This window comes from Bombus bifarius, unplaced genomic scaffold (genome assembly GCF_011952205.1).
Source record: "Bombus bifarius isolate JDL3187 unplaced genomic scaffold, Bbif_JDL3187 scf7180000008047, whole genome shotgun sequence".
Classification (NCBI taxonomy): Eukaryota; Metazoa; Arthropoda; class Insecta; order Hymenoptera; family Apidae; genus Bombus; species Bombus bifarius.
The window spans coordinates 2,813,107-2,840,805 of NW_022884413.1; the positions used below are offsets into that span (position 1 = coordinate 2,813,107).

The 27,699-nt window shown below is 38.6% G+C and overlaps 1 protein-coding gene across 1 annotated transcript; it reads right to left on the reverse strand.

Moving 5' to 3' along the window:
* Positions 1-4,377: 4,377 nt before the first annotated feature.
* On the reverse strand, positions 4,378-26,661 carry LOC117207879 (G protein-coupled receptor kinase 1). The gene is made up of 15 exons (XM_033448550.1): positions 26,549-26,661; positions 17,024-17,100; positions 12,093-12,166; positions 11,889-11,990; positions 9,097-9,171; positions 8,577-8,638; positions 8,452-8,503; positions 8,142-8,333; positions 7,250-7,557; positions 6,993-7,167; positions 6,483-6,860; positions 6,335-6,389; positions 6,108-6,256; positions 5,446-5,538; positions 4,378-5,328 (listed from the first exon to the last, which is right to left on the reverse strand). The coding sequence occupies exons 1-15, from the start codon at positions 26,659-26,661 to the stop codon at positions 5,170-5,172; spliced, it is 2,064 nt and encodes a 687-aa protein (XP_033304441.1). The 3' UTR covers positions 4,378-5,169.
* Positions 26,662-27,699: the final 1,038 nt, after the last annotated feature.

Consider the following 27,699-nt stretch of genomic DNA (forward strand, 5'->3'; position numbering starts at 1 on the left):
AGTAACTAGGAAGACACAGTGGCAAGAAATCGGAGAAATGTTTACGAACTTTGCTAACTTCGGCAAAAGTTCCCTCGTTGGACTCGGATAAATTTCCGACGATCGCCGGTTGAACGACGCGTTTTAAATAGCCGGTTACGAGTTCAAGTATCGCTTGAGACGTTATTCGAAGATCGCTGACGAGTTAATTCACCGTTGAGGTATCTGGGTACGCGTAATAAAATAAAAAGTTCTACGCTGCTTTATAAAAAAATTGAATTTTCCGTGCGTCTTGCCAGGAACGCGAAACACGTTCCGATTCCTTCCACGCTCTCTCACGTTCTTCCCTTTCTTTTATCTTTCCTTCCGACTCTACGCTCGCGTACATCGCGTACTATCGATTCTTTCTCTCGACGTTTCGTTAACTCGTAAAGACGAGAGAACGTAAAATTTGTTTAGCCTGATTTAAAGTGTCGCTTAACCCGCCCCTTATCCTTTCTAAACGGCCGTACGAAGATTTGTTGCTTAGCAGCCACTCTGTTAACTGCGAGCTCCTGCGACAACGACGGAGTCGCATAAGCAATAACGGGAACATGGGTATCGCGCAGTCAATTTGGCCTGTGTACTACGTTTAAGAAAGACTTTTATGCTGCCTGAAACGATATCGGGAAATTTATTCGCACCGAGAATTGCTTGCATCGTGCGTCGATCGATATGCACGCGCGTGCACGCGTCTCTGCCTCCTATTCGTCGCTCTTTTGCCTTCCAATTTTACGTCAGATCCCGCCGACCGCTCGTTAGATCATCGAACGACAACGATTACGCGTACAAATTTTATATTCGATGCTTGCGATTTAGCGGCTTTCTTTCTGCACCGACGAGTGATTTTCCATCGAATTGATTTTCTATAACGTTCCAAAAGAAAAGATATAAAATGCATGTAAACGTAACATATACGTATACGTACATTTTTGCAACCTAGCCGGCCACATTAATAAAATTTAACTATCGATCGACAACAATGACGAGCTAATCGGCAACGCGATATCGAACAACCAGTTTAAACTTTAACGTGCAAGCTTTAAAAGACGATGCAGACGTTTTGTACTTTGTACGAGGCAAGCCTCGACTTTTTATGCTTATCAGGTTCTACTAGACGACCAGCGTAGTCGTGAAGGAGGACGATGAAGCTAATCCCTCGGGCTCTTGTCGAACTCTCAGACGTCGGGCAATCAAGTGCGTGCAAACTTCCGGCTAATCTCGGTTAGGTACTTACTTATCTACTTTAAACGCGTCCTGCGAACACACGAGAACGAGCCCTCTCTGCAATCCCGCGCGTGTCACCGTATAATTAAATATTTGTAAACAGAAGAAAGGGATTCCTCGACACGAGTTGGCCCAAGTTGCCGGTTAATTAGGGAGACAATGAACTTAATCGCATTGCACGAGGTTCGTCGCAACCTGTGTTCGACCAGGGTGCAAAGACTGAAGGGGCGACGGCAGATAGAAAGAGGGAGAGAGAGAGAGAGAGAGAGAGATTCCTCGCTTTGGCATTTCCAAGTCGTGACACCCTAATCCTTCAAGAAAAGTGCAGCGTGTTTTTGACAACGTCTATTGGAAACTTCGAATATTGCCGGATTTCGTCGTTTCGTTTATATCGGAACCGTTGATTAACAAAACTAGAGGAGATATAATTTTTGAAATTTTATTTCAGAGATAATTTCAAGAAATACTCGTTCGAACAAAATATATTTCACTAAAATAAAATGTCTTGAACAAACGATGCGCTAGTCCGATCTGTAGCGATACTTTTATTAGCAATGACTATGCGCGGATGAAGTCAAACAACCGGATGGAAAATTCTACCAACTTCGAAACCCTTTTCCCATCTCCTACTATCGAAAACGCGATAAAAGAGGCGCGAGCCGAAGGGGGTGTGATCGCAGCTAGAGACCGAACGATACGACCGGATTCAATGTGTTCGTTAATCCGTTCCGCTTAATGCAACGACGAGGGAATGCAGGATCCTGGTACACCGAACCAGAAGGGGGTTGAAGCCTCGCTTTCCCGTCGACACTGACCGCTGGGGGTAATTACCGTGCCCGATGAAAAGCTCTCACGCTCAAACCCTTTCGAACGACCGGAACGCGATCGCCGGACGTCCATCTCCACCCTTAAGGTAACCCGTGTGTACGAAGCCGAGTGTTCAGCGTCAATAACCGGTCATTTTTCTACAACGATCTCGACGCGTAGCTTCCAACTTCGTTTCCTTCCCTCTTCGTTCGGTCCAGCGGTGTTTCGTTGCAAGACGCATAAGAGTAAACTGGGTTCCTTTAATAACGATCCATAATACTGGTCTCGTTCGAATCATGGAACGAGGTCAAGCGAGGCAACCGCTACGAAATAATATACGGATGCATCAATTTTTTCGATAAACCGTTCTTTGCGTTTCCAGTCTTTCCGACAAGTATCCTTATCCTACTTTGTTTTTTCTACGCCCTAATTAATATTGCCCGGTTTATTGGAACAAAGTACTATTCGTTTACACGCTAAGGAATGCAACGATCATTTAATATAGTTAATATATTTATCGATAGTGTTGTTGGATCATAGCTGTGTTGTAAACCCATTTCGTTCGTTAGCGCTTCCACCTTTTTCGAAATAGACCGATAAAAATTCTACGTAAGGATAAAAAAGATACCGCTGGAAACAGCTGTGACGTAGAGTGTAAAGATCTAAGACAGGGTCTAATTAGAGCGTGGAAGCCAGTGACGATGTTTAAAATTCATGCGCCCATTGACCCTAGAGTAGGTTCAAAGAGCGGAACCTACGTAGTACAGTGATTACTTGTGTCAAGAGCTGTCACGAAGACAATGTATAAGGCAGGCATACGCAATAACTAGAGGCGCATGGCTCGGCATAATCAAACCTAATCACGTCCACGCCTTACTAATTTTAATAAGTTTCATCATAATTTGCTTTCGACTATTCATCTCCTTGCTCGAATAACCGAAACGTAATCGATCCCTCTGTAGCGATCCTGCTATAACAAGTGCACGCTACGTTAACTGTTACTCGCATATGCGAAATTTCGAGTAATTTAATAACGAAAATATCTACCAAGTTAAATATTCTTCGTATAAATTTCAAGAAGTTGCGAAAAAATATTTAACACGGTACACGCAGCTTCTAATTGCCAAACATCCAGAATCTAGAATCTAGAAGCTATTATTAATGGCATTTAGTACTAACAGCAATCGCTACTAATGTTGTAATCTTATTCTATAGCGAATCGGTAACGTTGGAAGCGATACTCCAACGGTAAGAAAGTTCGCTCTCCTAAGATACGTATTAGCATTAACATTATATTAATTTCAATTCTAGCCACTAGTAATGCTAAGATCTTATTCGATGCTAAATCGGTAATATCGCAAATGGCATGAAAATGATAAACGGACTAGTCCGGAAACAACAGACAACAATAAGAATTTCATCTTATATTTCGTTTAATGTTATGTCGATAAATCTTGTTTTTCTTTCTGTCAGCGATACGTTTTCTTGTTACCCTAATAAATATCTCAGGAAATTATGACAACGCGATAAAAACTATGCAAATCGGAAATGAAACACGTTACTAAGAGTACGTCTAAGAAATTAATATAAAGAACATGTTCTACGTACGCTATATTTTCTAAGAAATTTCTAATCAATCGTGAAAATTGAATTAAAAAACAATAAATAAAATACAACTGCGTAGAGTTCACATTTTTTTAAATTATTAATGATTAAAAATTTGTTGTAACATTATTGCAATATTATCGTACGGACTTATTAAACCGTTAAACGTTTAACTTTTTACACGAATCTTCGAACAGTAATAAATTGCTGTTTGTATTCGTATAAATAAAACTTGGTGTAATTAAATTATGCACATGTAAAAATACATAAAACAATTTATACAATATTTTCATAGTAAACACAAATACATACGGGCCATAGTGATGATATCGATCGTATCAACCTTGTCACTTACTAGCGTTTATTTATTACGATTTCAAATCTTGTTCATATTTGTCATGGTGAAAACTGTTTCGTGTCCACTTTTTTTTATTATGATTACCTTTAGCTGGAAATATATAAAGATTACATATTAGATGATAACGTAATTGTTCGTAAAGAGAAAGAAAGTAAAGTCGAAGACGTTTCTTATTTCCCGTCGAGTTACTCGATCCACTTAAAACCTACTTACTTCCGTGCATTGGACATAGGGCTGAGAAGAATGAAAAAATATAGACGTGAAATCTGCGTTCGTCGCACAATTTTATTGCCGGAGCGAACTCGTCTTTATCCACTCGAGCGTACATAATTGATGTTTTCGTTTTATTTATTTATTTACTCTTTTTTTTTTGTTCGTTATTACAGGTGTCCTCGATAGACTACCGACAATGTACACAAACTGTATCGAGTTCTTCCTCCGTTTGTCTCTTGTTTCCTTCAACGCAATAAATAAACGAATTCGCGCGCGTGCGTTACCGTTTACGTAACGACAATATAAAATCGTCCTGCATTAGTAAATAAATTAAGTAAACGAGCGGTATAGAAGTATAATCGGGATTCAGGGTGTATTTCGTATTTGATATAACAATAATACACTACCGGTTGCATTTTCGTGTTCTTTATGTGTACATGTGTACGTGTATGCGTGCATGTATGTCTCTCGTGTGGATTCTTTGCGTGAGCGCGCGCGCTCGCGTGGGTGTCGATGGGCATTGTTCAGTCGCTAGTTCCTATGCCACATTGCACATACAGCTAACGTACAAATATAACGACGCGACGATTCGTACGACACTACTTCCTATAGTCTCTATACAGCGCGACGCTACCCGCCGTTCAAGGGAAGTTTTTTCTTTGGGGCTGTTTCGAGTCTTAGAGATAGTACTGGTTTCGAGTTCCGGGTTCCGGGTTCCGGGTTCCGGGTTCCGAGTCCCGGCTATCGGGTTCCGGCTTTCGGGTTCCGAGTTGCCGGCTACATTGGAAGAATCGCCTCCCAATTACCCGGTCGATTCACTCGTTGAACATTCTTCTAGGTGTCTCGTCTCTCTGCGTTGATTATCAGTATAAAAAAAGTTGCTGCTGCTGGGGGGCAGTGGGACTGGAGTATGATGATGGCGTGTACGTTTTAGCAATGGGCTAGTTGCCGTTCGTCGAGCGCTGCATTGCCGGAATCACCGCGTCTCGTTCAGTCCCGTAAATCTTACCAGCTTTCTTTGCCATGCTACCCAGCATCTCCATCGAGCATTTGTGCGCGGATCTCAGTGACAATGCCCATTCTTTCAAACTGATTTCATCCTGAAAATGAAATTTCTTAGTTACAGCGATACAACTATCGTTTTTATACATCGTCGGCTAATATAATGGTACTCTAGTAATAATCATTTTTTAGATACGCCATAAAAATATACTTACGGGATTCGTAAGTACTATTTTTGCGTCTCTCATACGGACGACGATACATTGTTCTCCTTTCACGTGCTGAAGATCCGCACTAACTTCCTCGACCTAACAGTTTATTCAAGATCGTATTAACAGATTGCAGCTTTTACAAATACTATCGAATAAAAAGAAAAAAGAAAAAAGAAGAAGGGGGATAGTTACTATTCTCAATTTTCTAAGATTTAAATCGTCGGTGATATCATATGACGATGATATGCCTGTTAGTGCACTACGCGAAAGTAAACGCTATATATAATGCATGTATATTTCAGATTTTATTAGCAAAATATTAAGACATTTAAAAGTCATAGGGATATTAATGAGTAAATTGCAAAAGTGTAGTTGAATAAAGAGAAGGATATTAGAGAGGATCGTAACAAGATTATATTTACATTTCAAATCCTTTTGCCTCTGATGAAAAAACTAACTTTCCAATACTACGGTATTTATATAAATAACGTTTTTAAAGGCTATATTTTCGAATCATACGATAATTTCAGTTAACGAATCTAGTTTACGTGCAATCGTACTCCTAGCCTCGCCTCGCTTATTTCAATCTTATGTCACTCGTTTGATCACGAGATTTAATTAGCATGTTCATCAAGCATCGCTATTAAATTTATTCATCCGTTTACCTGATCAAGAAAAACCAGTTCAGGCTTCGTCGTCGACTCAGGGTACAATTCTAATCTATTAGGATAAAGTTTTGCATAACGTGTTTGCCACGCACTCGCGAAAGGGCCGCCTAATTTCTTAATATAACCATGTAAAATGCAATCAGATCCTGTAACAAATACCTTTCGATATGACGATTATCCTTATTTGAAACATTATCGAACGAATAAACTACCAATGGTTGTACCTTTCTCATCCGTGTCGAACCGTTGCTTCTGCTTAGCTTTCTTCTTATTTTCCAACTACGAGAAACGAAAAGACGGTTGAGAAAAAGAAAGGCGAGGGGAAAAACTGAAGGATAAAAGGAAATTGCCGAACGAGTGAACGATTCGTACCTTGTCTGCTTCGTTATTGATTGTCTCGAATACAGTCTCGGCTACTTCAGCCTGCCATCTCTCTGAGATGGTTAGAGGGAAATTTTTGTACAGCTCTTGATCCGCGTCCGTAAGTTTGATACCCTTGGTGTCCTCCTCGTCAAAGGAGCCGATATCAAAGGCGTCTGCGGCGTTTACCTCGCCGCGCGGTGGTATAAGTGGCGGCGTGTATTTCTGGAGATAAACTTGTTGCCAATCGATACCACTGAAAAACGCGTGTTCTTTTAACTCGTCCGCACCTTCGCCAAGGCAGCCGAGTCTGTTATTTACGTCTCGTTGTAGCAGACCTTCCAGCAACGAGCGCAAATCTCGCGAGAACGTTTCCGGCAGCTCGACGTTCTAAAATAATTTTTATCAGTTCTTTAACCTTTTCGTTAGAATGACGGAATATGAACCGCGATGTAGCGATCAGAAATCGATCAGCAATCAAAGTATGGATAGTCAGGTAAATGTAGGACGAAAGTAACAAACCTTAGTTAGTGTCATTTGATCTATCTCGTGTTTGTCTTTCATTTTATGTTGCCTGAATGGACTGTGTCCCTTTAACAATTTATGCAACACACAGCCAAGCGAAAACCAATCGGCACTGGAATCGTAGGTTACCCCCTTCGAGAGGACTTCCGGCGCCATATATCCGTGTGTTCCTCTGCAAACGGAATATTTTTCATTGTACGTGACGAGAATATTAGTCGTCTGAGATTGTAACGCAAATGTGCACAGTTACTTACACACTGGCGTGCGGTTTCTTTTTGGAAAAATCGCAAGCTAGCCCCAGATCCGATATTCTGACGTGACCGTGTTCGTCCAAGAGAATGTTCGCCGGCTTCAAGTCCCTGTAAACGATGTACCTACGATGCATGTGCTCTAATCCCAATATCACTTCCGCCGCGTAGAACTTCATCTCCCGTTCGTTAAACACCCCGTGTTGGCTAAGGTGATAATGAAGATCGCCGCCGTTCATCAAATCCAGGATGAAACAGAGCTTGTCCGGCGTTTGGAAGGCGTATGTCATGCACACTATAAATGGACAATCCACCTGAAAAGTAATCGTTATCGTTTAGAGTATCTAGACTGTAGGCGAGTAATTTATTTTATACGTCGTTTTCAGAAACGATTTAAAGATTTATGGATAAAATATGAGATATTGCTTTCAACGATAATTGACGATTTTCTCTATCCGAGTATTTCTTGCTTTTTCTTTTTTCTTTTTCTTTTTTCTTCTCTTTTTTGTCTTCTAAAAATTGCGCTTTTCTCTTTCGCGAATTATATTCATACTGTTCGTATGTAGCTGATTTGTTAAAGCGCATGGTTCGTTTGTATATTGTCTCTATGTATCATCGATTTAAGAGAAAAAAGCGATAGAAGGAAAGTCTTTCAGTATCGATCTCTGAAATTAGAACTATCGTTAATTTTACGACTTGTTTCACGCCTATGGCGGATGCGATAAACGACGAGAGTTTGACACCTCTAGTGTACTCTTGCGAATCTCCATTACGTGTCCTTTCTAACACGCTGGATGATTAAAAACTTGACAAGATGGAGCGAAGGGTTACTATACTACATCCTACGGTTTACAGTCTACCATATTTTTAGGATATTACATCCTTGAGTAAAGCTTACTCCGGTACTGACTGCCGAAAGCATTATCCTTTCGTTGAGCGCTAAAGTTTCGCCTTGCTTCATTTTTATTCGCTTCTTGTCGAGGCACTTCATCGCGTACATTTTCCCCGTGTCCGCCTTCCGGCACCCGTAAACCTCCCCGAAACCGCCTCTTCCTATTATTCGATGCACACTGAAGTCGTTCATTGTTAACTGAAACAATAGTTTGTTCAACGGTATGAATATAAATTATCATTCTACGATTAACCGCTATTTATTGCAATTTTAATTCCGTTGTAATTACAGCACGATCACGAGCTTTCTCGCTTACCTGCATGTTCAGTTCTAGATTTTTCCACTGACAGAAACGAGTATACTTCTCGCTGAAAATATGAAACAGAACTTCTTAAAAATTTTCCAACGACTTGTTTCTCTTTTGCCAGCTGGCCGACATACCTCTCTAGAAACTGTTTGAACGGCTCTCCCCTTAAGTGATTAAAAATCTCTTCTATGTACGGCTGGAAGGATTCAATTTCTAATTTGAATAAGATTTCGATAATACACATTATTAAATGCGTTGGCGGCTCACACGCGAAATGTCCGTTTTTTTCGGTCAAAATAAACATGCTGTTGCCGCCTATCGTAAGAATAAGATTACTCCTCTCTTTTTATAAAGAGATACGCACAGTATCCCTGATGCTGTTAGCGAAAAATACGTTATGTGTGTATAACATAAATAAACTAACATCTGTGAGAAATAATTACAGGAAGGCAATCGAGTGGCAAACGTACTACCCCACTACACTAGTGTTCTAAGATTAATTCTATTTTTATTTAGTTATCATTATCAAATCGTGCTGCATTGTTACACCATCGTATTGGTAGCAAATAATTATTTTCTCGTGAAATAGAAACCTCTAATTACAATCTCACATATTTACAATCGCAAGGCAATAAAACGTTAAAAGGAACCAACCTCGAATAAATTAACAGGAACCTCGTTTTTCATAAGGTATTTGTGAACGTGGGACACCGCTTCCGCGGAGTATTCCTGAAACCAAAATTACCGTACTATTAAAATGATAAACTGATTTTCTCTCTTATCTATAGTGCCCTTAAAAAGGATAGCCTGCTTACAGGCGAACTACTACGAACGTAGAAATATTTTTGTCGATTCTTTCGTAAGCGTTTTGTCATATCGCGCCTTTGCTTTTACGTACACAAGGAGACTACTATCCATTTCATCAGGAATACTTCGTACAACGAAACATTTAGGAAAAGATACGTCTGGTCTGGAAATATATACGAGTTTGAAGTAGAATTTTGCTTTCGTTCGATGCTAACAAGTAAAATTAAGAAAACGAAGCTACTTAAATCGATGTTTCTATGTCGGCAATAACAATTTTCCGCCGCATTAATTACTGACAGACGAGGGATTCTGAGAAGTCGGTATACGTACTAGACATACCACCTCGCATGCTATATTACAGCCTATGTATAGATATCAAACATCTTACACGACCAATTTGATAGTCATATATAGAGGAAATTCTTGGAAGTATGTCAATAACGATAACTTTTGTAATATATTCGCAGGTTTTTCACGTAGTTTATTCATCGATACGTCGAATAATTTCCTCCAAATGTCCTAACTCGAAGACATTTCAAGATTTACATAGAAATTTTCATTCGTAAAATGCGATATCCTCTTACACAGACTTCTAATTGTTACAATATGAAATTTAGTAAAATAAGTTAGAACGCGTAGATTTTTACAAGATTTCTTCAAATCCGTCTATATACTTTCAAGACAGTACCACGATTTCCTTTACTCAATATGCAACACGATGGTAAATTCTAAACGACGTTTCAAACATTGCGCGCTGAAACCTCTTCCATTCTATTAGTTGTCCTCGTAGAAACATATCCGGTCATAACTTATAAGTTATAATTTATAAACGCGGATCGTATAACTAAAGTTTCTATAATGTAGGCCTATCGCGCCTTATTAAAACGTGGACAATAGGAATGGAACTCGTATCTAAGCGGATTCAATCGGTGCGAATTCGGTTTCAATAAATGCAGTTGTATCGCGTATTTTATTCGTCCCAATGACGCGTAACGATACTTCGGACGATGGAAAAACTAGCGTTTTGCATTTTACGTGATCGCTGCGCTTTTAACAACGAACGACTAAACGCTACGCTTGAAAATAACTGTGTAGAAGCGATCGAAGGCGATTATTTCGTTCGCTTTAGCATGGACAGAAACTTGTGCCAGCGAAGAAGATTCCGTAACGTGTCGAAGGGGAAAATTGTGAGCACATAGCGATCAAAGTCGAGGCTAAAATTAGGGGCAAACTAACCGGGGGAAAAGTCGCGTGAAAAAGCCACGGAAATAGTTGCTCTTGCGAAGACATCGAGGGCCAGAGATTAGGAGCCCTCGTCCGCCGCGAAGAGACCTATTTCGGATCCTTCCGGATTCAAACATTCATGCAGAGCCTGAAGAATCAGAGGAGCGGTTCAATCTTTTACGCGGCTCTCTTTTTCATCGTTTAGAGAAAGCGATTTTCGGCCGCTTTCTCGCCAGTTCACGGATAAAAAGCCTATGTTTCTCGTGTTTACCTTTCTCTTCTTTTTTTCTTTTTCAATCAACATCTTAAACGCACGCGTTCGAGGTAATCGCGGCCGTTTCAAGGAGATATACCGCTTAGGAAAGCGAAAGAAAATCGATCTTTAAGCTCGCGGATAAGTTAAGGAACGTTTAAGATTTTTAAATCGGCTTTCAAAAGTACTTTGCAGAATTGCGAAAACAAACTGGATTACGTCGTTTGTCAATGTACCAAGACCGTATTTATGAGTTTTCTGGGTTACGTTTTTAAGAATCGAAGCGAACGCCGTCAAAGCAGTTCCTTTGGGAACCGATGCACCGGTGGAAACGTTTTCCCGACTCCTCCAAGCAACGCTGAAAATGTTCATTCAGAGATGAAATCAATTTCAATATGAATACCTACGAACCCAAATCTTTTAATTTGCCCCATTTTTCTTTAAGCCTACACTCATAGCGTAATCTCCATAGACACAGGAGATGAAAACGAATAAATAGAAATAGAGAGAGATAGGCTCTAACGCAAATTGTAGCTTTATTCGAAGACTCGCGATTTCAATATACATCAACGTCTGTTCGGTTTAAAAGTTTCGAGCTTTCAATCTTCGGATCTCGGGTGCTGGAACTTGCAGCTCGCCAACATAAAAGAATATAATCATCGGGATGGTGGATAAACGTGCAACGTGGTAAACTTTCGGACACAATAGCGAACACAATGGAGTCGGAGGAGGAAGCTTTCACAATATCGGCAAATTTTTTCGCCCGGCACACTGTCCTTACGTCCTTGCGCGAGCAACGACAACTTTTATCAGGCAAAATGGAGACGATGTGTAGGACGAAATTGGAAAAGTTTGTCTAGATCTAGAGTCGAGATGATCGTACTTGCGAGATAAAAGAAATTAACAGATATACGACTGCGTAAATATGTGAAACCGTAGCAGCTAGGTGTGAATCTAATCTGTTTTCAGGAAATTTCAAAGAAAGACCTATCCTCGTGGATCGGGGTTCGAATTGGAAATAAAATTATTCTCGGATATTAAGGTACGATCTCGAGTAGGCTACAAGCGCGTTACATTCGTGGACGATTTCGTTTACGCCGTTGCTATATCGTCACTCCTGGCTAACGTAAAAGCTACATTCGATGAACGAGATGTTACTCACATGGGAGTGTGCCAGCAGCTCCTTCATGATGAAATTATCGTAGATCTCTTTGGCAAGTATCCTCCTTTCTTCCGGGCATTCCAGCTTCTCGTACACCTTGATCTACAATGCATAAATGAGAAATTCCTTATGGAGTCGGAGATGACGATGCGTGCCACCACGCTACTGCAACTTAAATAGTTTTGTGTGCGAGCTAAAACGAACCTCTTCGTAAAAGCTAAGTTGCGGAATCGGCTCCTCCGCCACATTCTCGCAGTAGTCTTTGAATAAGAGGTAACCTGCAATCACAAGGTAACGGGGGAAAAAACAATGCATGCTTCGATCGATCGATTCTTCGCGTCTTTCCAAAAAACTCACTTTCCATCGGTCCAATTAATTTTACCTGTCGGCTGTATCTACGAAAGTACGTTTTACGCGTTAATTTTCTTTACGTTCGAGCAAGATTTCTACAAAAGCGCGAACAACAAAGCGCGATTGAAAAATCGCAAAATAAAATTACCTATCACGCAAATTAATTAGCAGTGATAATATCGACGATCGGTCGGCCGATTGATTTCTTAGCTTATCGAGCTGTACTACTCTTTGCCAAGTACGAAGCAGTTGTTCGAGGCGTCGAATTCGATAAAAAGATTAATTTCATCAACGGTACAGCTCAGCGACAACGACCAAGCTAAACTAAGCTAGAACTATGCAAAATACGTGATTTAAGTCAAATCTAAACTATCTTTGGCATCTACGTTTGTCAAGTATAATTATGCGTCGGTCATATGTCAATTATAGTCAAGTATAGATAACGATTGGAAATTATTCGAAACGAATGGTCTCAGGGATCGATTGCGCGATAGAGCGGATTTCGTGTATACAGAGACTTGACGTTAAGCAACGGATGTATTTCGTTAAGGGCTCGAAACGGCATTGTCCTGAACAATGCTTAATCGGTATGTATGTAATCATCGCCCTATTTTAGTATAATTCCCGCAGAGATATTTAACATTAACGAACGAGAACACGAAAGTCACGTTATTTTCTCAGTCGCTCTCTTTCAATTTTATTCTATTCTCATTTACAGGCACTCGTTCTATAAATCGACAAGAAAGGATTCTGCAAATTCGCGTTTCAATTTGTTCGATATACCGTGCACGTATTTATACGCAATGCTTTAGATTAGGTCATTCAGCAAGACTCTCAGCAAGATAAATAATATACTACACGTAATGCTTATACATAGGTTTAACTCAAACGTATTACGCAGCGTTTTATCGCTACTTGTTTATAATAGTGAAATTTTTACTACGATGTAGCTGTTCTCGAAAGTGATTCGATGAAGTTTTGTACACGTGCATCACGTCATCTTGGCATTTTTCAATGAAAGAATCGTATTTTTTAGAAACTCTATAAAAATTAAAAAAAAAAGCCAAAAAAGAAAAACAAAACAGAATATCCGATCGATAATTTAATGAATTTTTTCCCTCAGTCCCCGATTACATCATGCATCGATTTGGCATGTTGCGGTGAATGCAAAAGAAGCTACACGCTCTCTACTTCGCCTTAGCTGCTTTAACTAAAACGTATACATATACATATGTAAATAATTAATTGTTTTTTATTGGCGCATTATTAGCTTTTAAGGATAATCGTTTACATCACTTGGTAGACTTATGACATGCACTTAACTTTGTTTTATTTTTGATACTGGAAAACACGTAGGGATTAGTTTTACGAATTAACTTGCCACTTGTGTGATTATTTGGGAATTATTTCACACACATACACACACACGCACACACACACTTCCTGTCGCGTGCATTGTGTACTTATCTGATTTTCTCGCGGCAAACACAGATTACGGAGAGAGATCATTATCGTTTGCAACATGTAAAAAGTACAGAATTTGTTTAAAAATAATTGGAAATTGGAATTACTTGTTAAAATTGTTGATTTTAGAAATCATTCGTCGGACAAAATTTTAATTGACTCTCGGTAATTTATACGCGATCATTAACATTAAAACGGATACATAATCGTAAAGACAAAAATAATACTTTAATTAGTCGTGCCTGTAAAATTAGAGTGGTTACGTTAACGCACGTATAAACTATTCGCTTGTTATTCGGTTATTTGCTATCTGTTAGTTATCTAGCTATCTTGTTAGCGACTATATCCTTTAACATATTATTGACCAGCTACCTTACGTAGCGATAAAATAAAAACTAACGCTTTGAAGCACGCCACCGGCTAGTTCCATGTTCGAATAAAACAAATTGGATAAATTTCGATATCTTAATTGAGTCGGAACATGTAATACGAGTAATTTGAAACAGATTATATCCGACACAAGGAACAATATCATAATGTAACGACAATTTACGCAATTTCATATTTTAATAGTTGGCCAAATCGATCCACGAGAGCAAACACGAGTACAGTCGTGACTGGCCAATAAAGCGTTATTTTATTAATTCACCTCCTCGATATATTTCCTCGTAATATTTGAAATATCGATTTACCTCGTAGCGGTATGCCTAAAAATTTACATTTCAAAGACATCGATATCAGACACTATTCGCGTGAGAAACTTTGTTTTCTAATTAGGACAGAAAACTGTGAAGAGGTCTAACACAGTCGTCCACAGGCACTTTAAGAAGAAAAACAAAATGTAATTAAGAAGCAAGACGTCATTCGATCTACATATGTATGCGGTTCTTTTTTTCTTTTCGACGCTTTCGCGACTTCAACATGCATCCAACCTTTAAACGTAATACGTTTGGAACCTTGCAAACCTTCGTACGTGACACGAGTGAAGAAATTACATCGAACGGTTATTTTTCATCGTTTTGGTACTAAGTAAAGTTAATTCGCGTAAAGAAGCAATTACGTATAAGCTGACAAAGTTCAAACCGTTTTATCCATCCACAGTTTTGATATTTCGTACAATTTAGCTAATAATCTTTGATATTCGTACGTAAGAAATGGGCTACTAAAACTAAATTTTCGGATCGAGACATTCTATATCTTTCTTATTAAGTAGCGCAACTTTATCATAAAATATAATAACTTATCTTAGAAACTATTCCACTCTCAAAGTAGCATTTTCGTAGGCAAATCGACGATTGCTCCGAAGATTGCCAATTGCCAAAATGTGTCACTTTCGTGTGACAGGAATCCAACGATGCGTAGATACAAAATAAATAAAAGTAGCACGATGGTTCGACCAACGTGATCTTTGCGATCGTTTTAGCAAATTTTTTCATTAAAACTCGCTCGAGCAACCTTTTTATTTCGAATTAAACCGAAAGCTTAACCGTAGGCTTAACGAGATCCTTAACTTTGCTGACGCAAAAAACTATTTTTATTCCTGTGTATTTAACATTATAGGAAAAAGAAAAAGTGTAAATAGAAATACGTAGACTTTTTCTTAAAATATGTATATTGATACAAATTACATTTTTTTTTTCTTTTATTAAATGTTATATTTAGGTGAATCTTATTTTAAACCACTGCCAGATCGATAACGTTGCAGCCTTTTGCAATGAAAATCGAAGCGTTTTAAATTGCAACGAAAGGAGGAATCCCAATAAAGACGCTAGACTCCACATTATACAAAACTACCGTTCCCTGATTTTGCCTCATTTACATGCAACGTATCGCTTCTGCTTTAGATGTCTTTTAAGAATTTCAACGAAGGATTATTTATTTAGTCGTCCACTTCGTAAATACGTATTTACGAGCTAACATATATACATTTACATTCGCCGAATAATCCTTTCGTGTAATACTTTTTTTCTAATACGATTGTAGTTTAAACAACATGGGGAGGTTTAAAAAAATAAAGGTCTAAAAATTTTAATGGCTTGTAATAGTCATTAACGGACGAAGAACTGCTTAATCAGTGACACAATGTAAAATCAGCTCCTTCCAACGATACGTTGTACGTTAAAAACGAACTATAATTTGCCAAGGAAGTGATTTTTCGAAAGCAACGGTTCTTGTAAAGTAAGAATTCTTATCGTCTCTACGTTTCAACGGGAACTTAATCGATAGCTCGATCACTGGAACTTACTATCTGAATAAATGGAAAGAAATACGTTTTGTCGGTCAATCAGCGTACAGTTCAATGAGCGTTGTAAAATTGATTTTCAATTCTCTTTGCGGGATGACTATCGTTGCGAGGCTATAATTACGCGTTAAAAGCGGAGATATTTGCAGACCAACTATACTTAGAGGAACGAGAAATGATCTGTACGATGAAAAGAAAAAAAAAAAAAAAAAAGAAAAAACGAAAAATTCACCGCAAATATTGATTTTCCTCTCTTTTCCCGCCGTTTTGAACGCAAATCCAGTACTCGTCTCGTGTCGTCTCGTGTTGTAAATCGAATATTCCTATTCCTTCCACTGTGAAACTCCGCGTAACTGACATTCTGATCGCACGAACTGGCGATTAATTACGTACAACGTACTTGTATCGGAAAAATTTTATTAAACCGACGAGTGGTAATCTCGAAGCTGCTCTAAATTTTCCAAGGAAATTTCGTAGCCATTCAAACGGATTGTAACGAAAGACGCGTCGTTTGCATGCAGAACGTAAAAATCTGATGGGAAATTTAACGCTCCTAACCTACAGCTCGAACGACTTTTCCTTCTAAGCACGGCGTAGTTAAAGGTTTAATTAGGGGAGTCTGACTGCTCTCTTATCTCGTCGACTTGTTCTTATATAATCAACGAATCCTTGTTAACTCTGGATCTGATAATTCCAACAAAGATGCTTTGGTAAAGGAAAGAAACGAAAAGAAAAAAAAACGAAACGCGAGTCGACCTAGATTAAAGGATTTCGCAAAGTTTTTACCATCTATTCTGTCGTTAATTTGGATCTTCTGTACGAATACATTTTATTGTTTCTATCGGTAGTTACATGACATTCCATTAATTCCAAATACCATGACCGCTCTTGTGACTCGTTGGCTAGAGCCGTTTTGTTTCCTTTTCTTTCTCTCTTTTTCTTTTTCAATGGCTGCGTTAATACATTTTCTGCGTTAATTCGTCGACGATCGTTATTTCGACGTAAATTGACACTAAATGGAACCACACGATTACGTTAACACCACGATAACAACAAAGTATACTCGAAAGTTGCTCACCAAACATTTGATTGAATATCTTATCGAAGTTAACTTCCCTCTTCTTTTCCAGGTATTTGTGCATTACGCTTCTCACACTGCAACAGAAAAAAGTACGCGGTGTAACGATTAAATTCGGACAATTGTTATTTCCTAATTGTATATATTATAAATTGGACTAATTGTATAAATTATAAAAGAAGTATCTATACGGACGACGGTGAAATTCCCTTTGGTTAACATTTTTGATATGAAGTTATCTTGCGCTCATAACCACAGACCGCCTCTTATCCGGCTCCGTTTTAAGGTTGTCGATCGCTTAACGCGTTTCACTCTCTTTCTGGATAAAATCGTGTATTATTAAAACAAGATCGAAAAACGTGAATTGCCAGATACAAGAAATCGCAAACGGTCGAACAAAAGTTCGTTTCGTAACATCAGTCGTGTATTATGTAAAAGCTTTGTACTATTGCAACTGTAACGTATCTACGATTCAACGTAACACGCACGAATCGATGCAAGATTCGACTTCTCTTTCTATTTCTCGACCCTATTTCTCGATCGATCAATCGGTCTCTTTTCTTCTTTCCCCTCTCTTTGATTTCCGTAAGATAAATGCTACTTTTTACCATACTAAATTTCTTTGCGACTTTAGCGTCAAGAGCGTGAAACTTCGTTATTAGCTTGTAACGGGACAAATGGGCATTTATTGGATATCTATAACGACTGGATACCATATATATCGTAGGTGTAATAGAGTTTCTCGTTCAGGCGTACTTAACATGTTTAGTCTACGTTTCTATTGGACTGAATGATCGATTACCACCGTGATGAAAGACGATACCTTTGCACTTTACCGAGTATGGATCGTTATTTGATAAAACCGTTTAATCATTACGATTGTTCGCTGTATCGATGTAACTTTCCCGATAAGCACTTGAAAGGGACAAGCGAGTATCTTGAAAGATGTATGTTCCTTTCGATAAATCGAACGAGAAGACAAATTACAAAAGGAGAAAGAAATCTTAAACGAATGGGAATTAATCGGATCGTTCCGACGCTAATCGCCGTGAGCAGAAATCGTTTAGCTGTTCCACTGGTATATGTTCACGCGCGGCCAACAATCAAAACAATTCTCTCGGCTAGTCCAAACGTTGCCAAACGAAAACGAAAACCAGTATCGGTTCTACTCGCTGGAACCGCTTCTGACGTTCGCTAAATATTTAAATTTTCCCCTAAATAAGTGCGATTTCGTAAGCACGTGCCGACCCGAAGGTTCCGAATAAAAAAGAAACGCCATAAATTTAGATCGGGACTTGTAAATATTCTGAAACCTGCCGCTCTACTTCTCTGTAGCGATACTTGCCTCCATATTCTACGATTTAGTCTACCTTAATGCGCGAGCTGTATTCAGCCTGCTCGCCGAGTTTACGCCGAATAATTTTTCCAACTCTTCGTTCCCTGTAAAATATACAGGATTTAATCCTGCTGCATTTTTTTCTTTTTTTTTTCTTTTCTTCTTCTTTTTGGAGGAGGGGGGCGGGAGTCATTCTCGATCAATACAGTTATACCTCTATCGTTCGAGTTAAATAGATAGAAACACATCGATCGCATTTATCGCACATACGCGTCAAATGCTTTTGTTCGATCCGTTTGATCGAACGTTCAACAACGTGCTAGTTCTGCGCATCCGCCTCGCGCAGATACACAGATCCACATGCACGCATACGTACGTCATATATAGATAGACGACGATAGGGGAAGGGGTAGTGGTTGATTGGAGGGGAGCGTTGTCTTGCTTTGTCGTATCGTTGCGAACCGGTCCGAGGTTTAACAGAACCAGGTGGAATGTACGATTTATCAGAGATCCGAGCCATTCTTATTCGCCCGATTCTTTAATGGTACCAATCTCCATTTCTTAGAACCGCGAGCTCCCAATTTTCCAGCAACTACGCGCGCGTTCCTCGTTCGTCGTGTAAAGCTCCAATCGTCGAATGACTCCAACATTCGTCGGTTCGATGTAGCAAAGTTCTAACTGTAAGTGAATTACGCGTAACAGCAATGGCTCAAATTTTCGAACGACCGACTGTAAAGTTTAAGAACTTATCGCGATGCTACTATACTTGGTCGCTATATCGTTATATACCGTTGCGCAGCTATACCAAGTAATTATATTTATCGTTTCAAATTGTGATTTTTTACTTTTATTTCGAATAGAATTTATCTGTTTTTACGAATGTCCGTTATCCTCGAGATACTTCCGAACTACGACTACGTTTGTCATCGGTTGAGAAACTTAGGAAAGAAATATCGTTTAGCTTTAGTTAGCGAAATAATCCTATTCAACTTCTACCGCGAGAAATACGGCTGACTTCTCCGAGTACAAACAACGTGCGTAAAAATTCGAACCGCTTTATGAAAGCATGGCAAATTATTACCGCGTTCGAATTTCGAGGAATTTGTTTCTCTCGCTTTATGAACTACGATACGACTCGATTTCCCGTTTTACTTTGACACAGTCGACCAGACCGAATATATTTAATTGTAACCTATACAATGCTGTATTTTTAAACGAAACTCTCATCGTTTGAAAATTTTCAGTACGAAGGGTATGGCATAGTTTCTTCCTCTCTTCGTTCCATTGTTCGCAATTTCTAATACACACGGCGATAGTAAGCGTGGATAAATATCGACGGTTTTCAATGTTTCGCTCCTTCGTATTTTTATATTTGTACGACTTTCCGTAGTTTATCTTATACGATAAAAATGAAAATAACTTCAGCGTACTCTTCTGCGCGTTAGTCTTCGAGACATACTTCGATAACGCGTCTTTACCTTTGTTCGCGACAATTCTACCAGTAGAATTACTTTACGAAATGTAAAGAGTAAAAAAAACACATTCCATAAAGATATATCTTTAAAGAGCGAATAGATCTTCGATATTTGAACATACCTGCTTCGGATACGAATCTCAAACGCGTCATCTTAAACGTCACAGGACGGCAACGTTTAAAAATTCATAGCGAGTCAACGAGTGCCTAAGGTTTTGCGAATATCGTGTACCTTTTTCTATTGAAACAAGATTAGAAAAAAGAAGAAAGAAAAAAAAAGAAAAGAATAGAAAAAGAAAGAAAAATGTAAACGCGTGAAAAATTCATAAACAGTGACTCGCTTCGTGCGATATAAATACGTGTAAAATAGATGTAAAAGCTGTTAAAGGATTCTTGGTACGTCTGATAGGTCGATTTGCCTTATCCAGGCTCGTTCAGGCTCGTTCAGGCTCGTTCAGGCTCGCGAGATCTTGGTATAGACGCTGGCAAACTGCCAGCAAAGAGGAAGCCTGCTATCGAATCGACTTATATTCACGGCGTACCTTCGTAACGTCCGTGTTTTACGGATCGAAAATAACATCGGCAGTGTAAACATTGGCACATTATAATCGATGTGCAGTATCGATCAAGGTTCGTACAGGAAGCCGTTACACTCCCTTTGACATTCGCGGAACGGTAATACGATTAGCGCGAGACAATCGAATTCAACGCGCGTTGTATTATCCTTCGATGGATCACGTGGACATTTACCTATCGTCGACGCGTTGCGTCCCCTTCGAAACAACGGATCTGATTTCTGAAGAATTCATTTTGTCGAAAGGTTTGGAAGACCGTGTATTCCCAAAGTAAGCCACCATGAAGGGGAAAGCAAAGTTATTCTAATCCATGCAATGTCTATTTTCTTTCAGCCTAAAAGTATACCCATACGATATATTGGAATTTCTTTATGATTCTATTTGAAAGTTAAATTTACTTTTTTACTTTTTGCAACTTGAAAATCTTGAACTTGGAATCCTTCCATAAAGTAAATAAATTATACGTTTATTTTATACAATGTAGTCAAGTGTATACACAGAGATGAAAATATACGTTCGATACATATAATCGGATTAGCGTGCTATCGATTTAACGAATTCGTATCTAGGATAAAAAATATAAACATTACGTAAAATCACTGCTACGTTTACACGTTACTTACATAAAGTCAAATTGTTCTCGTAGATTACCCTTTACCCGAACGAATGTTTGTTCATTTGCAACGCATAAGAACTTGCACGCACTTAATCCGATAATCGATCTTGCCTCGCCAGCCGAAAAACGCAAGGTAACGTTTAAACGTTTAAACCCATGGAGAAAGAAACACTTTATACCAGCAATAAATTTATCCGTGCACGTAAACATTGCAGTCACTTCGTCCGTTACAACCCTGCGGAAACACTTAAAATCGAAAAGGAAATAAAAAATTAACGACTCTCTCTCTCTCTCTCTCCTCTCTCGGGTTTTTAAATTCTCATAATCTATCAAGTAAAAATAAATGGAATAAGAAGGCGTACAAACAGGAGTTTTTAACGAGTGATTTGCAAGAATTTGTATTCTTTTACGATGGTCGATTGTTCTTTGGATTAAACGTTAGCACGAATTAGCAAAGCGAACCAACACCATAAAGAAGCCATCAACTGCGCCTTTCTAAGGTCCTTGGCCTTCCCGACATTCAAAGGCCTTCTTAATACTCACCTGGGAAAACCAAGCAACGAACAGAGGCAAAAAAATGGCATTCAATGAATCATAGTAGCGACGGGGATAACTTCTGAATATGTAAGTACACGAGTCTGAATTAATTCGACGTTAGGTTGAGCGACCAAGTTCCGCCGCTTTTGAGATTTTATTTACATCCGGTGGTTCGCGTAAATTCTCTTATCTTCTGTTATCGATTTCCAACGAAATGGTATTCTCTAAGTGTCAAAACCGCGATATTTTTTAGTTGCCTATTTTCTTAATTAATATTTTACTTTGAACAGATGCAGATCTCAAGAAAAAAAAACAAAAAATTGAAAAAGCGATAAGGAAATATTAACCGAAAGATCAAATCAAGGGCATTAAGGACAATTTATGTAAATTACTTTAAAAATATCAAAGTTACTCGTAAACGATATACCTATCGCTACCGTTCAAGGCAAAGAATTTAAAAATATCAGGGAACGTTATATTCGTCCATAATTTTAACGTTACTTCCATTTTAAAAACTATTTATTTCAATTATGATATGTTCGTTGTAAGAGATATAATTTCTGAATATTTTTGAATTATTCGAATTGGACTGAAATACCGAAATACCGAAACATCGTAGCACGTATTTACGTTATTTGCAACAGTTTCCATTTCACTTTTAAATTAGTGGTGAAATATTTTATCGAATGTACGTCACATTCATCGAATACACAGAATTTGCAATAAAATCCAATTTTACGATAAAATTTGGTCTTTTTACCGCAGCTATAAATCAAAAAACAGCAGCTTTTAAGTGTTATCTCTCTCTCTCTCTCTCTCTTTCTCTGTATAGTTGAGTTTGGACGAATATTAAAGTAACGTTATGAATTTAATTATGACGCGTTTTCGATATTTCCTCGTAATCAGCTGATTTTATATCGTATTTTCTTAGAAACACATCGATCGTCACCACACGTGTTCCATGAACTTATAAAGAACTGTTACTCAATCTTCTATCGTTTAAAATTACATATTGACTTGCACATTTTATATCTTCCAACAAACACTTTACTCGGTCAATCGTATTTCTTACCTTTCTTCGTTCGATTTATATAATTTGATTCTCTTCGCCGACATCGTGATTATGAAAAAGAACTTCAAGGACCGACTTCGTATCCTTCTTCGTATGCTTCTTTCGGATACAACTTACAGCTTTATCCGAGTTTCAAATATTGAAACAACTATAGCATTGTAATAACTAGACTGCTGTACGTTCATCGCCTCGTTACATTTGATATTGAAAGAAAAAAGGAATTGATACTTGGCTTCGAAACTTCGATCAACGTCCAAGTACTACGTAGACGCACATTAAAACATTTAAAACATCGTATGAAAATTTTCCTTCGTGTGACAAACAGTGAATTATCAAGGAATTACCGGGGAATTATAGAGGAAAGATTTTTAAATATGTGCGTACTTTTAAATTTCGAAAGTATAGTATAAACGAAGATAAAAAATGTCAGAGAAAAGTTACGTGCAGCACCTTTTTATATCGATGATTCGAGCAATTACTTATTAATTAATAATCAATTGGTAAAACGATGTAGTAAAAAATTGTATTCCCTGTATAGAACACTCGACGATACATGACGCAGTCACAGATAAAAATAGGAACATCAAAGTCGGAATACGTCTTTACTATTACACTGTAATATTGCCGAATCGTTGATATCTGACTGTTATTGAACGCAACCAAACCTTGAACATTGCAGATAATGCTAATAACACGAAATATCGAAGCTTAGTTGCTCGTTGTTAGTACACGATTTCAAACGATTTCAAACGATTTCAAACGATTTCAAACGATTTCAAACCATTTCGAACGATTTAACGCGATTTAAAATCGTTAATTTTGTAAATACATCGAGATCCAGAACTTTTGACTCGTTGACTCAAAGTAAGTTATCCATAGGTATTATCTAAAAGTCTGATTGACGATTAAGGCGAAAAATCGAGATTCTGAAAGCTAGAATACCCTTTGCCCAACCTCTCATAAACGGTTTTCATTCGGTTAGACAGACACGTTTTTGACTACATCCTTAACCAATTTTACATCGCGCCAATGACTCAGATGATAAAAGGCCTTGTCAACTTCTCCTTGTCACACGCAAGAAACTTCTTTCCTCTTTCAAATGCTTTATCCCGTGCTAAATCTTGCTTCGCAATAAATTACGCTATTACCGGACCGAGGGCTTGTACCGACAATTTCGGCGGACATACTACCTTCCACCAACAAAAACAAGAGAAGCGACGATATCTTTTCTTTAGAGCTTCTTCGGAGCGACGAGGCTCCCACCAGCAACTTTCTCCGATATAACTAGGCACTTCCACCTTTTTCCTTAGTTGGTAAAAGAGCTGTTTATGCTCGACGATGGTCTCGGAAGGACAACGTTATGTCAATTGACAATTTTATTTCACGATATATTCGACGAAAAGAATACGATAATAATACGATACTATGCGTAATTCTTAATCAAAATCCTTAAATTTCCTTTCAAGACCTCCTCACAGGACCAGATCGTAATTTCAAGAATTAGGATAGGTCGCACAAAATTAATCTCCTCGTATATTTCGAAGAAATACGATGCTCCATTCGTGACGTTCGACGTGGAATTCCTGGTAATATACAGTTCGAACGGTATACGAGAAAGATTTTCTTATCTTTTGCCGAGACTAACCAAACAAGGCGCTAGGGTAAACCGCAACCCTCGAGAAACATCCCACCACTACCGAGCCAGACAATTTCTAGAATTGATCATCCTGTATCCAAGTATTTTCTTCCCTTGTCAAGGAAAATATCGTTCCTTCTAAGGAAATCAACCGGCAAAACGTCCATAAAATGGTTCTATGTATTTCTGTTGGTTGTAAATGTCCCGGGAAAAAATAACGAAAGATCGTAAACATAGATCGTAGGATCATATATGTGCATATACATAGGAATTCTAGTTACAATTATTAATCTCTAGCTACTCCAATTATCTTAGAAACCTGTGAAATCTGTGTAACGGTAGTATGTAATATGTTTGCCTACAATGGCAATAAATGATTAGGCAATGATAAAAAGTGCATGAACATATATACACATATACGCCTAAATTAAAGTTCATGGAAATTAACGATGTCATTGGTAGGTTATATCTAAATTTAGGAAATACCCAAGTGAATGAATTCTTATCGAAATTACGAATCAGAGAAAATATTGTCTAGCGTTTGGATTATTCGTTGCTCGCGTGGAATTTGCACGTTTCCGTTATTCCTTTTCGTCGTTGTCTTTATAATTTCATCGCTGTGGACATATTTACGGACTAAATCGACTTTTATTCAAATTTTAAGAGTAAATATGATAATAGATCGCATGCGTAGCTTCTTAAACACTGTATCGTAATAAATAGTACGAAGCGATGCGATTTTAAATTAAAATAGAAAGACGAAGCTGCGTTAATCAATGAAATTCTTCGTCTTCCGATCGGAGAAACAATATTTCGATCATCCTTGGTTGTTACTTCCGTCACTTCCGATCGACACAGCCCACTGTTTGTAAACATATTTCTGGAATGGCGCGCCGCTGAAGCGAACGAAGCCAAAGAACCGAGGCATCGCGTCGCTACGTATGCGCAAAGAAACGAAGAGAAACCGAGACGTTGGGCTTGTACCAGACAAGGAAGTGCTCGAAGAAGAAGAAGGGAGGGACAGGAAACGTGGTGAGACGTAGCGATGGGTGTAACTCGATTATCATTTCTGAATGTGCATCAGCCTCTACACCGTTGACGATCATTTAGCTCCATCGCAAACGGATTTTCCATTTCAAACTATTTATCTAACGCATATGTATCGATATATCGCGTGAAATATCCGAGCGATTATCAACAATGAACCGGAGTATCAACGAAATAACGCTGGCCGGTTAAGGAAACAAAATTTCGGTCAGTTAACGCGGCACTACGCTAGAACTCTGTTTATTCATAGGAATTTTATAACTGATTTAACCGTGTATTTTGGGCAAGTTGAATAATTTTTGTCTAGATACATACGCAGCCTTTCACGATAGCTTACGTACACCTGTCCAACTTTGCGTATCTGGCTTACCGAACAAAACAAAAACGTACCTTGTTACAAAATTATTTACGCTTAGATATCGATTATTCCAAAAGAAATTACAAAAACTGAAACCTTTGACTCGCCAAAATATTCGGATAAGATCACGTCAGAAAATTTTAAAGCCCTTGGTTCTTTAGACGATAAGAATATATAAGATAATAATGGTAGAACGTTATTGTTATTCTACGAAAAATACTAATATAATATCAAGTTTATTATTTTTATAATTTCGCGAAGATACAACACGTGTGTATAGTTTTTGTAACACTGTATTCTATATTTCTGTTCCTCTCTTAACAAAGCTGAATATGAATAAATCGTTACTATTCAAACCAACAGCAAAGCCTTCGAGACTCTGAATAAATCGTGTTACATTTATCAAAGGATTCGTACAGCTAACGTTCTTAATATAATCTCTTATATCTAAAAGGCGTGTAACGTTGTATATAGACTTTTACGACTGATCGTAGATAAAAGCTTGTTTTTCTTGTGTCGTATAGATTCGTTCGTCATAGCCGTATCATTCACGTTTTATACATTAGTCGTCCGTGGTCGAACGTTAACAAACTATACGGGCGTGCTCGATTTCGATTTTCTACGTATCGTCTCTTATTATCTAAACTAAGAAGAATGGTAGGAGGTAGCTAGTGAATTTGTATCGCGGTAACCTCTACTATTATCTAAACTGTTCTATCTCCACGTTTGGATAAACGCGACTCTACCGTATATACACGTAGTACTTGAAGCACCGCTCACGAGTTGGTCGTTCCCATCGCTACGATCGAGACTACGAGACGGTGGTCGTATGGGCAAAACGCGACGGTAGATCGACAACTATCGCGAGATATACCTAGGATCGGGCAAGATGATCTTTTTGCTCGCACGAGCAGCCGGTGTGCTCTTGCTCTTCTCCATAGCCATCAAGTAGCTGACGTCGGCCAGCACCGCCTCGAGGTCCGCCATTTTCCTCGGTGGTCTCTAAATCTCTCGACGTTGGACACGGCTCACCCTGGAGCTGTTTTCTCGACGACACTCGGTTCACTGTCGCGTACGTGTTCTTCTCACTGTCGCCACGCCGGGAACGCTACCGACGCCGACATTCTGATCGAACGACCGACGTGCAACGAACTTCGCGAGACTGACAGCTCCGTCGGGTATCTACGCGCGATTTCTACCGAGGGAATCACTAATTCGACGAGCTCTCTCCGCTCGAGGTTAACGACACTCCCTTCGAACACAACACAATCACCCGCGCAACTTGTTTACCATTCACGCGGGCGAGACAGAGTCGATCTTCCAACTGCTCATTGTGAGTGCTTTTTAGTTGACGAAAACGATCGGGGAACGTGCAACCGAGACGCGGTTTTATACACGGTCATTCACGACAATGGGCATGGACAAAGTCGTAGGGAAGCTACTGCTTACCGACTGACAGCTAGAGAGCTACGAAGCCTCGAGCCCGCGCGCATTTGTGTGCTGATTGGTGGATTGCTCTGTGTTTCGTTCGTCTCTCTTTTTCACAAGCTTGCTAGCGACGCCTATCATAGGGATTACGAACTAATTTGATTTCACTAACAGTTCCCTTATCGTTGGATTATCATAGCTTTTCTTCAGCTTTTCTCTACTTTTATTCGAATATGTCCATTATTCTTTCGAAAGGATTATGGCAAGTTAATGTTATTATCTTAAACTCCGAATTTTTATAGATATTCATACTTTTATGATTATAATTAAATTAAAGAAGAGCGACTTAGAGATTCGTTTAACTCACTAAATATACATACATACTTGTCGAGCACGTTATTTTGAATATTTTATATATGTGCATATACATATTTATTTATTTATTTATTTACGTACAGAATATACATATCATATTCTGTACATGAATATAGTAGTTATAGTATTATTTATATTATTTTTATCCGTTGGATGACGACTTTTTGAAAACTACCTTTAACACCAATGCAAAACTGTTACTCATATTCGTTATACTCGATT

Bases quoted from the DNA above. Each gene is read 5' to 3' on its own strand.
- LOC117207879 (XM_033448550.1), bottom strand. From the start codon at position 26,661: ATGGCGGACCTCGAGGCGGTGCTGGCCGACGTCAGCTACTTGATGGCT. The intron at 8,504-8,576 runs GTATGTCGGCCA...TCATATTTTCAG, and splicing joins TTCAAACAGTTTCTAGAGAG to CGAGAAGTATACTCGTTTCT. The intron at 6,861-6,992 runs GTTTGTTACTTT...AAATTATTTTAG, and splicing joins ATCAAATGACACTAACTAAG to AACGTCGAGCTGCCGGAAAC.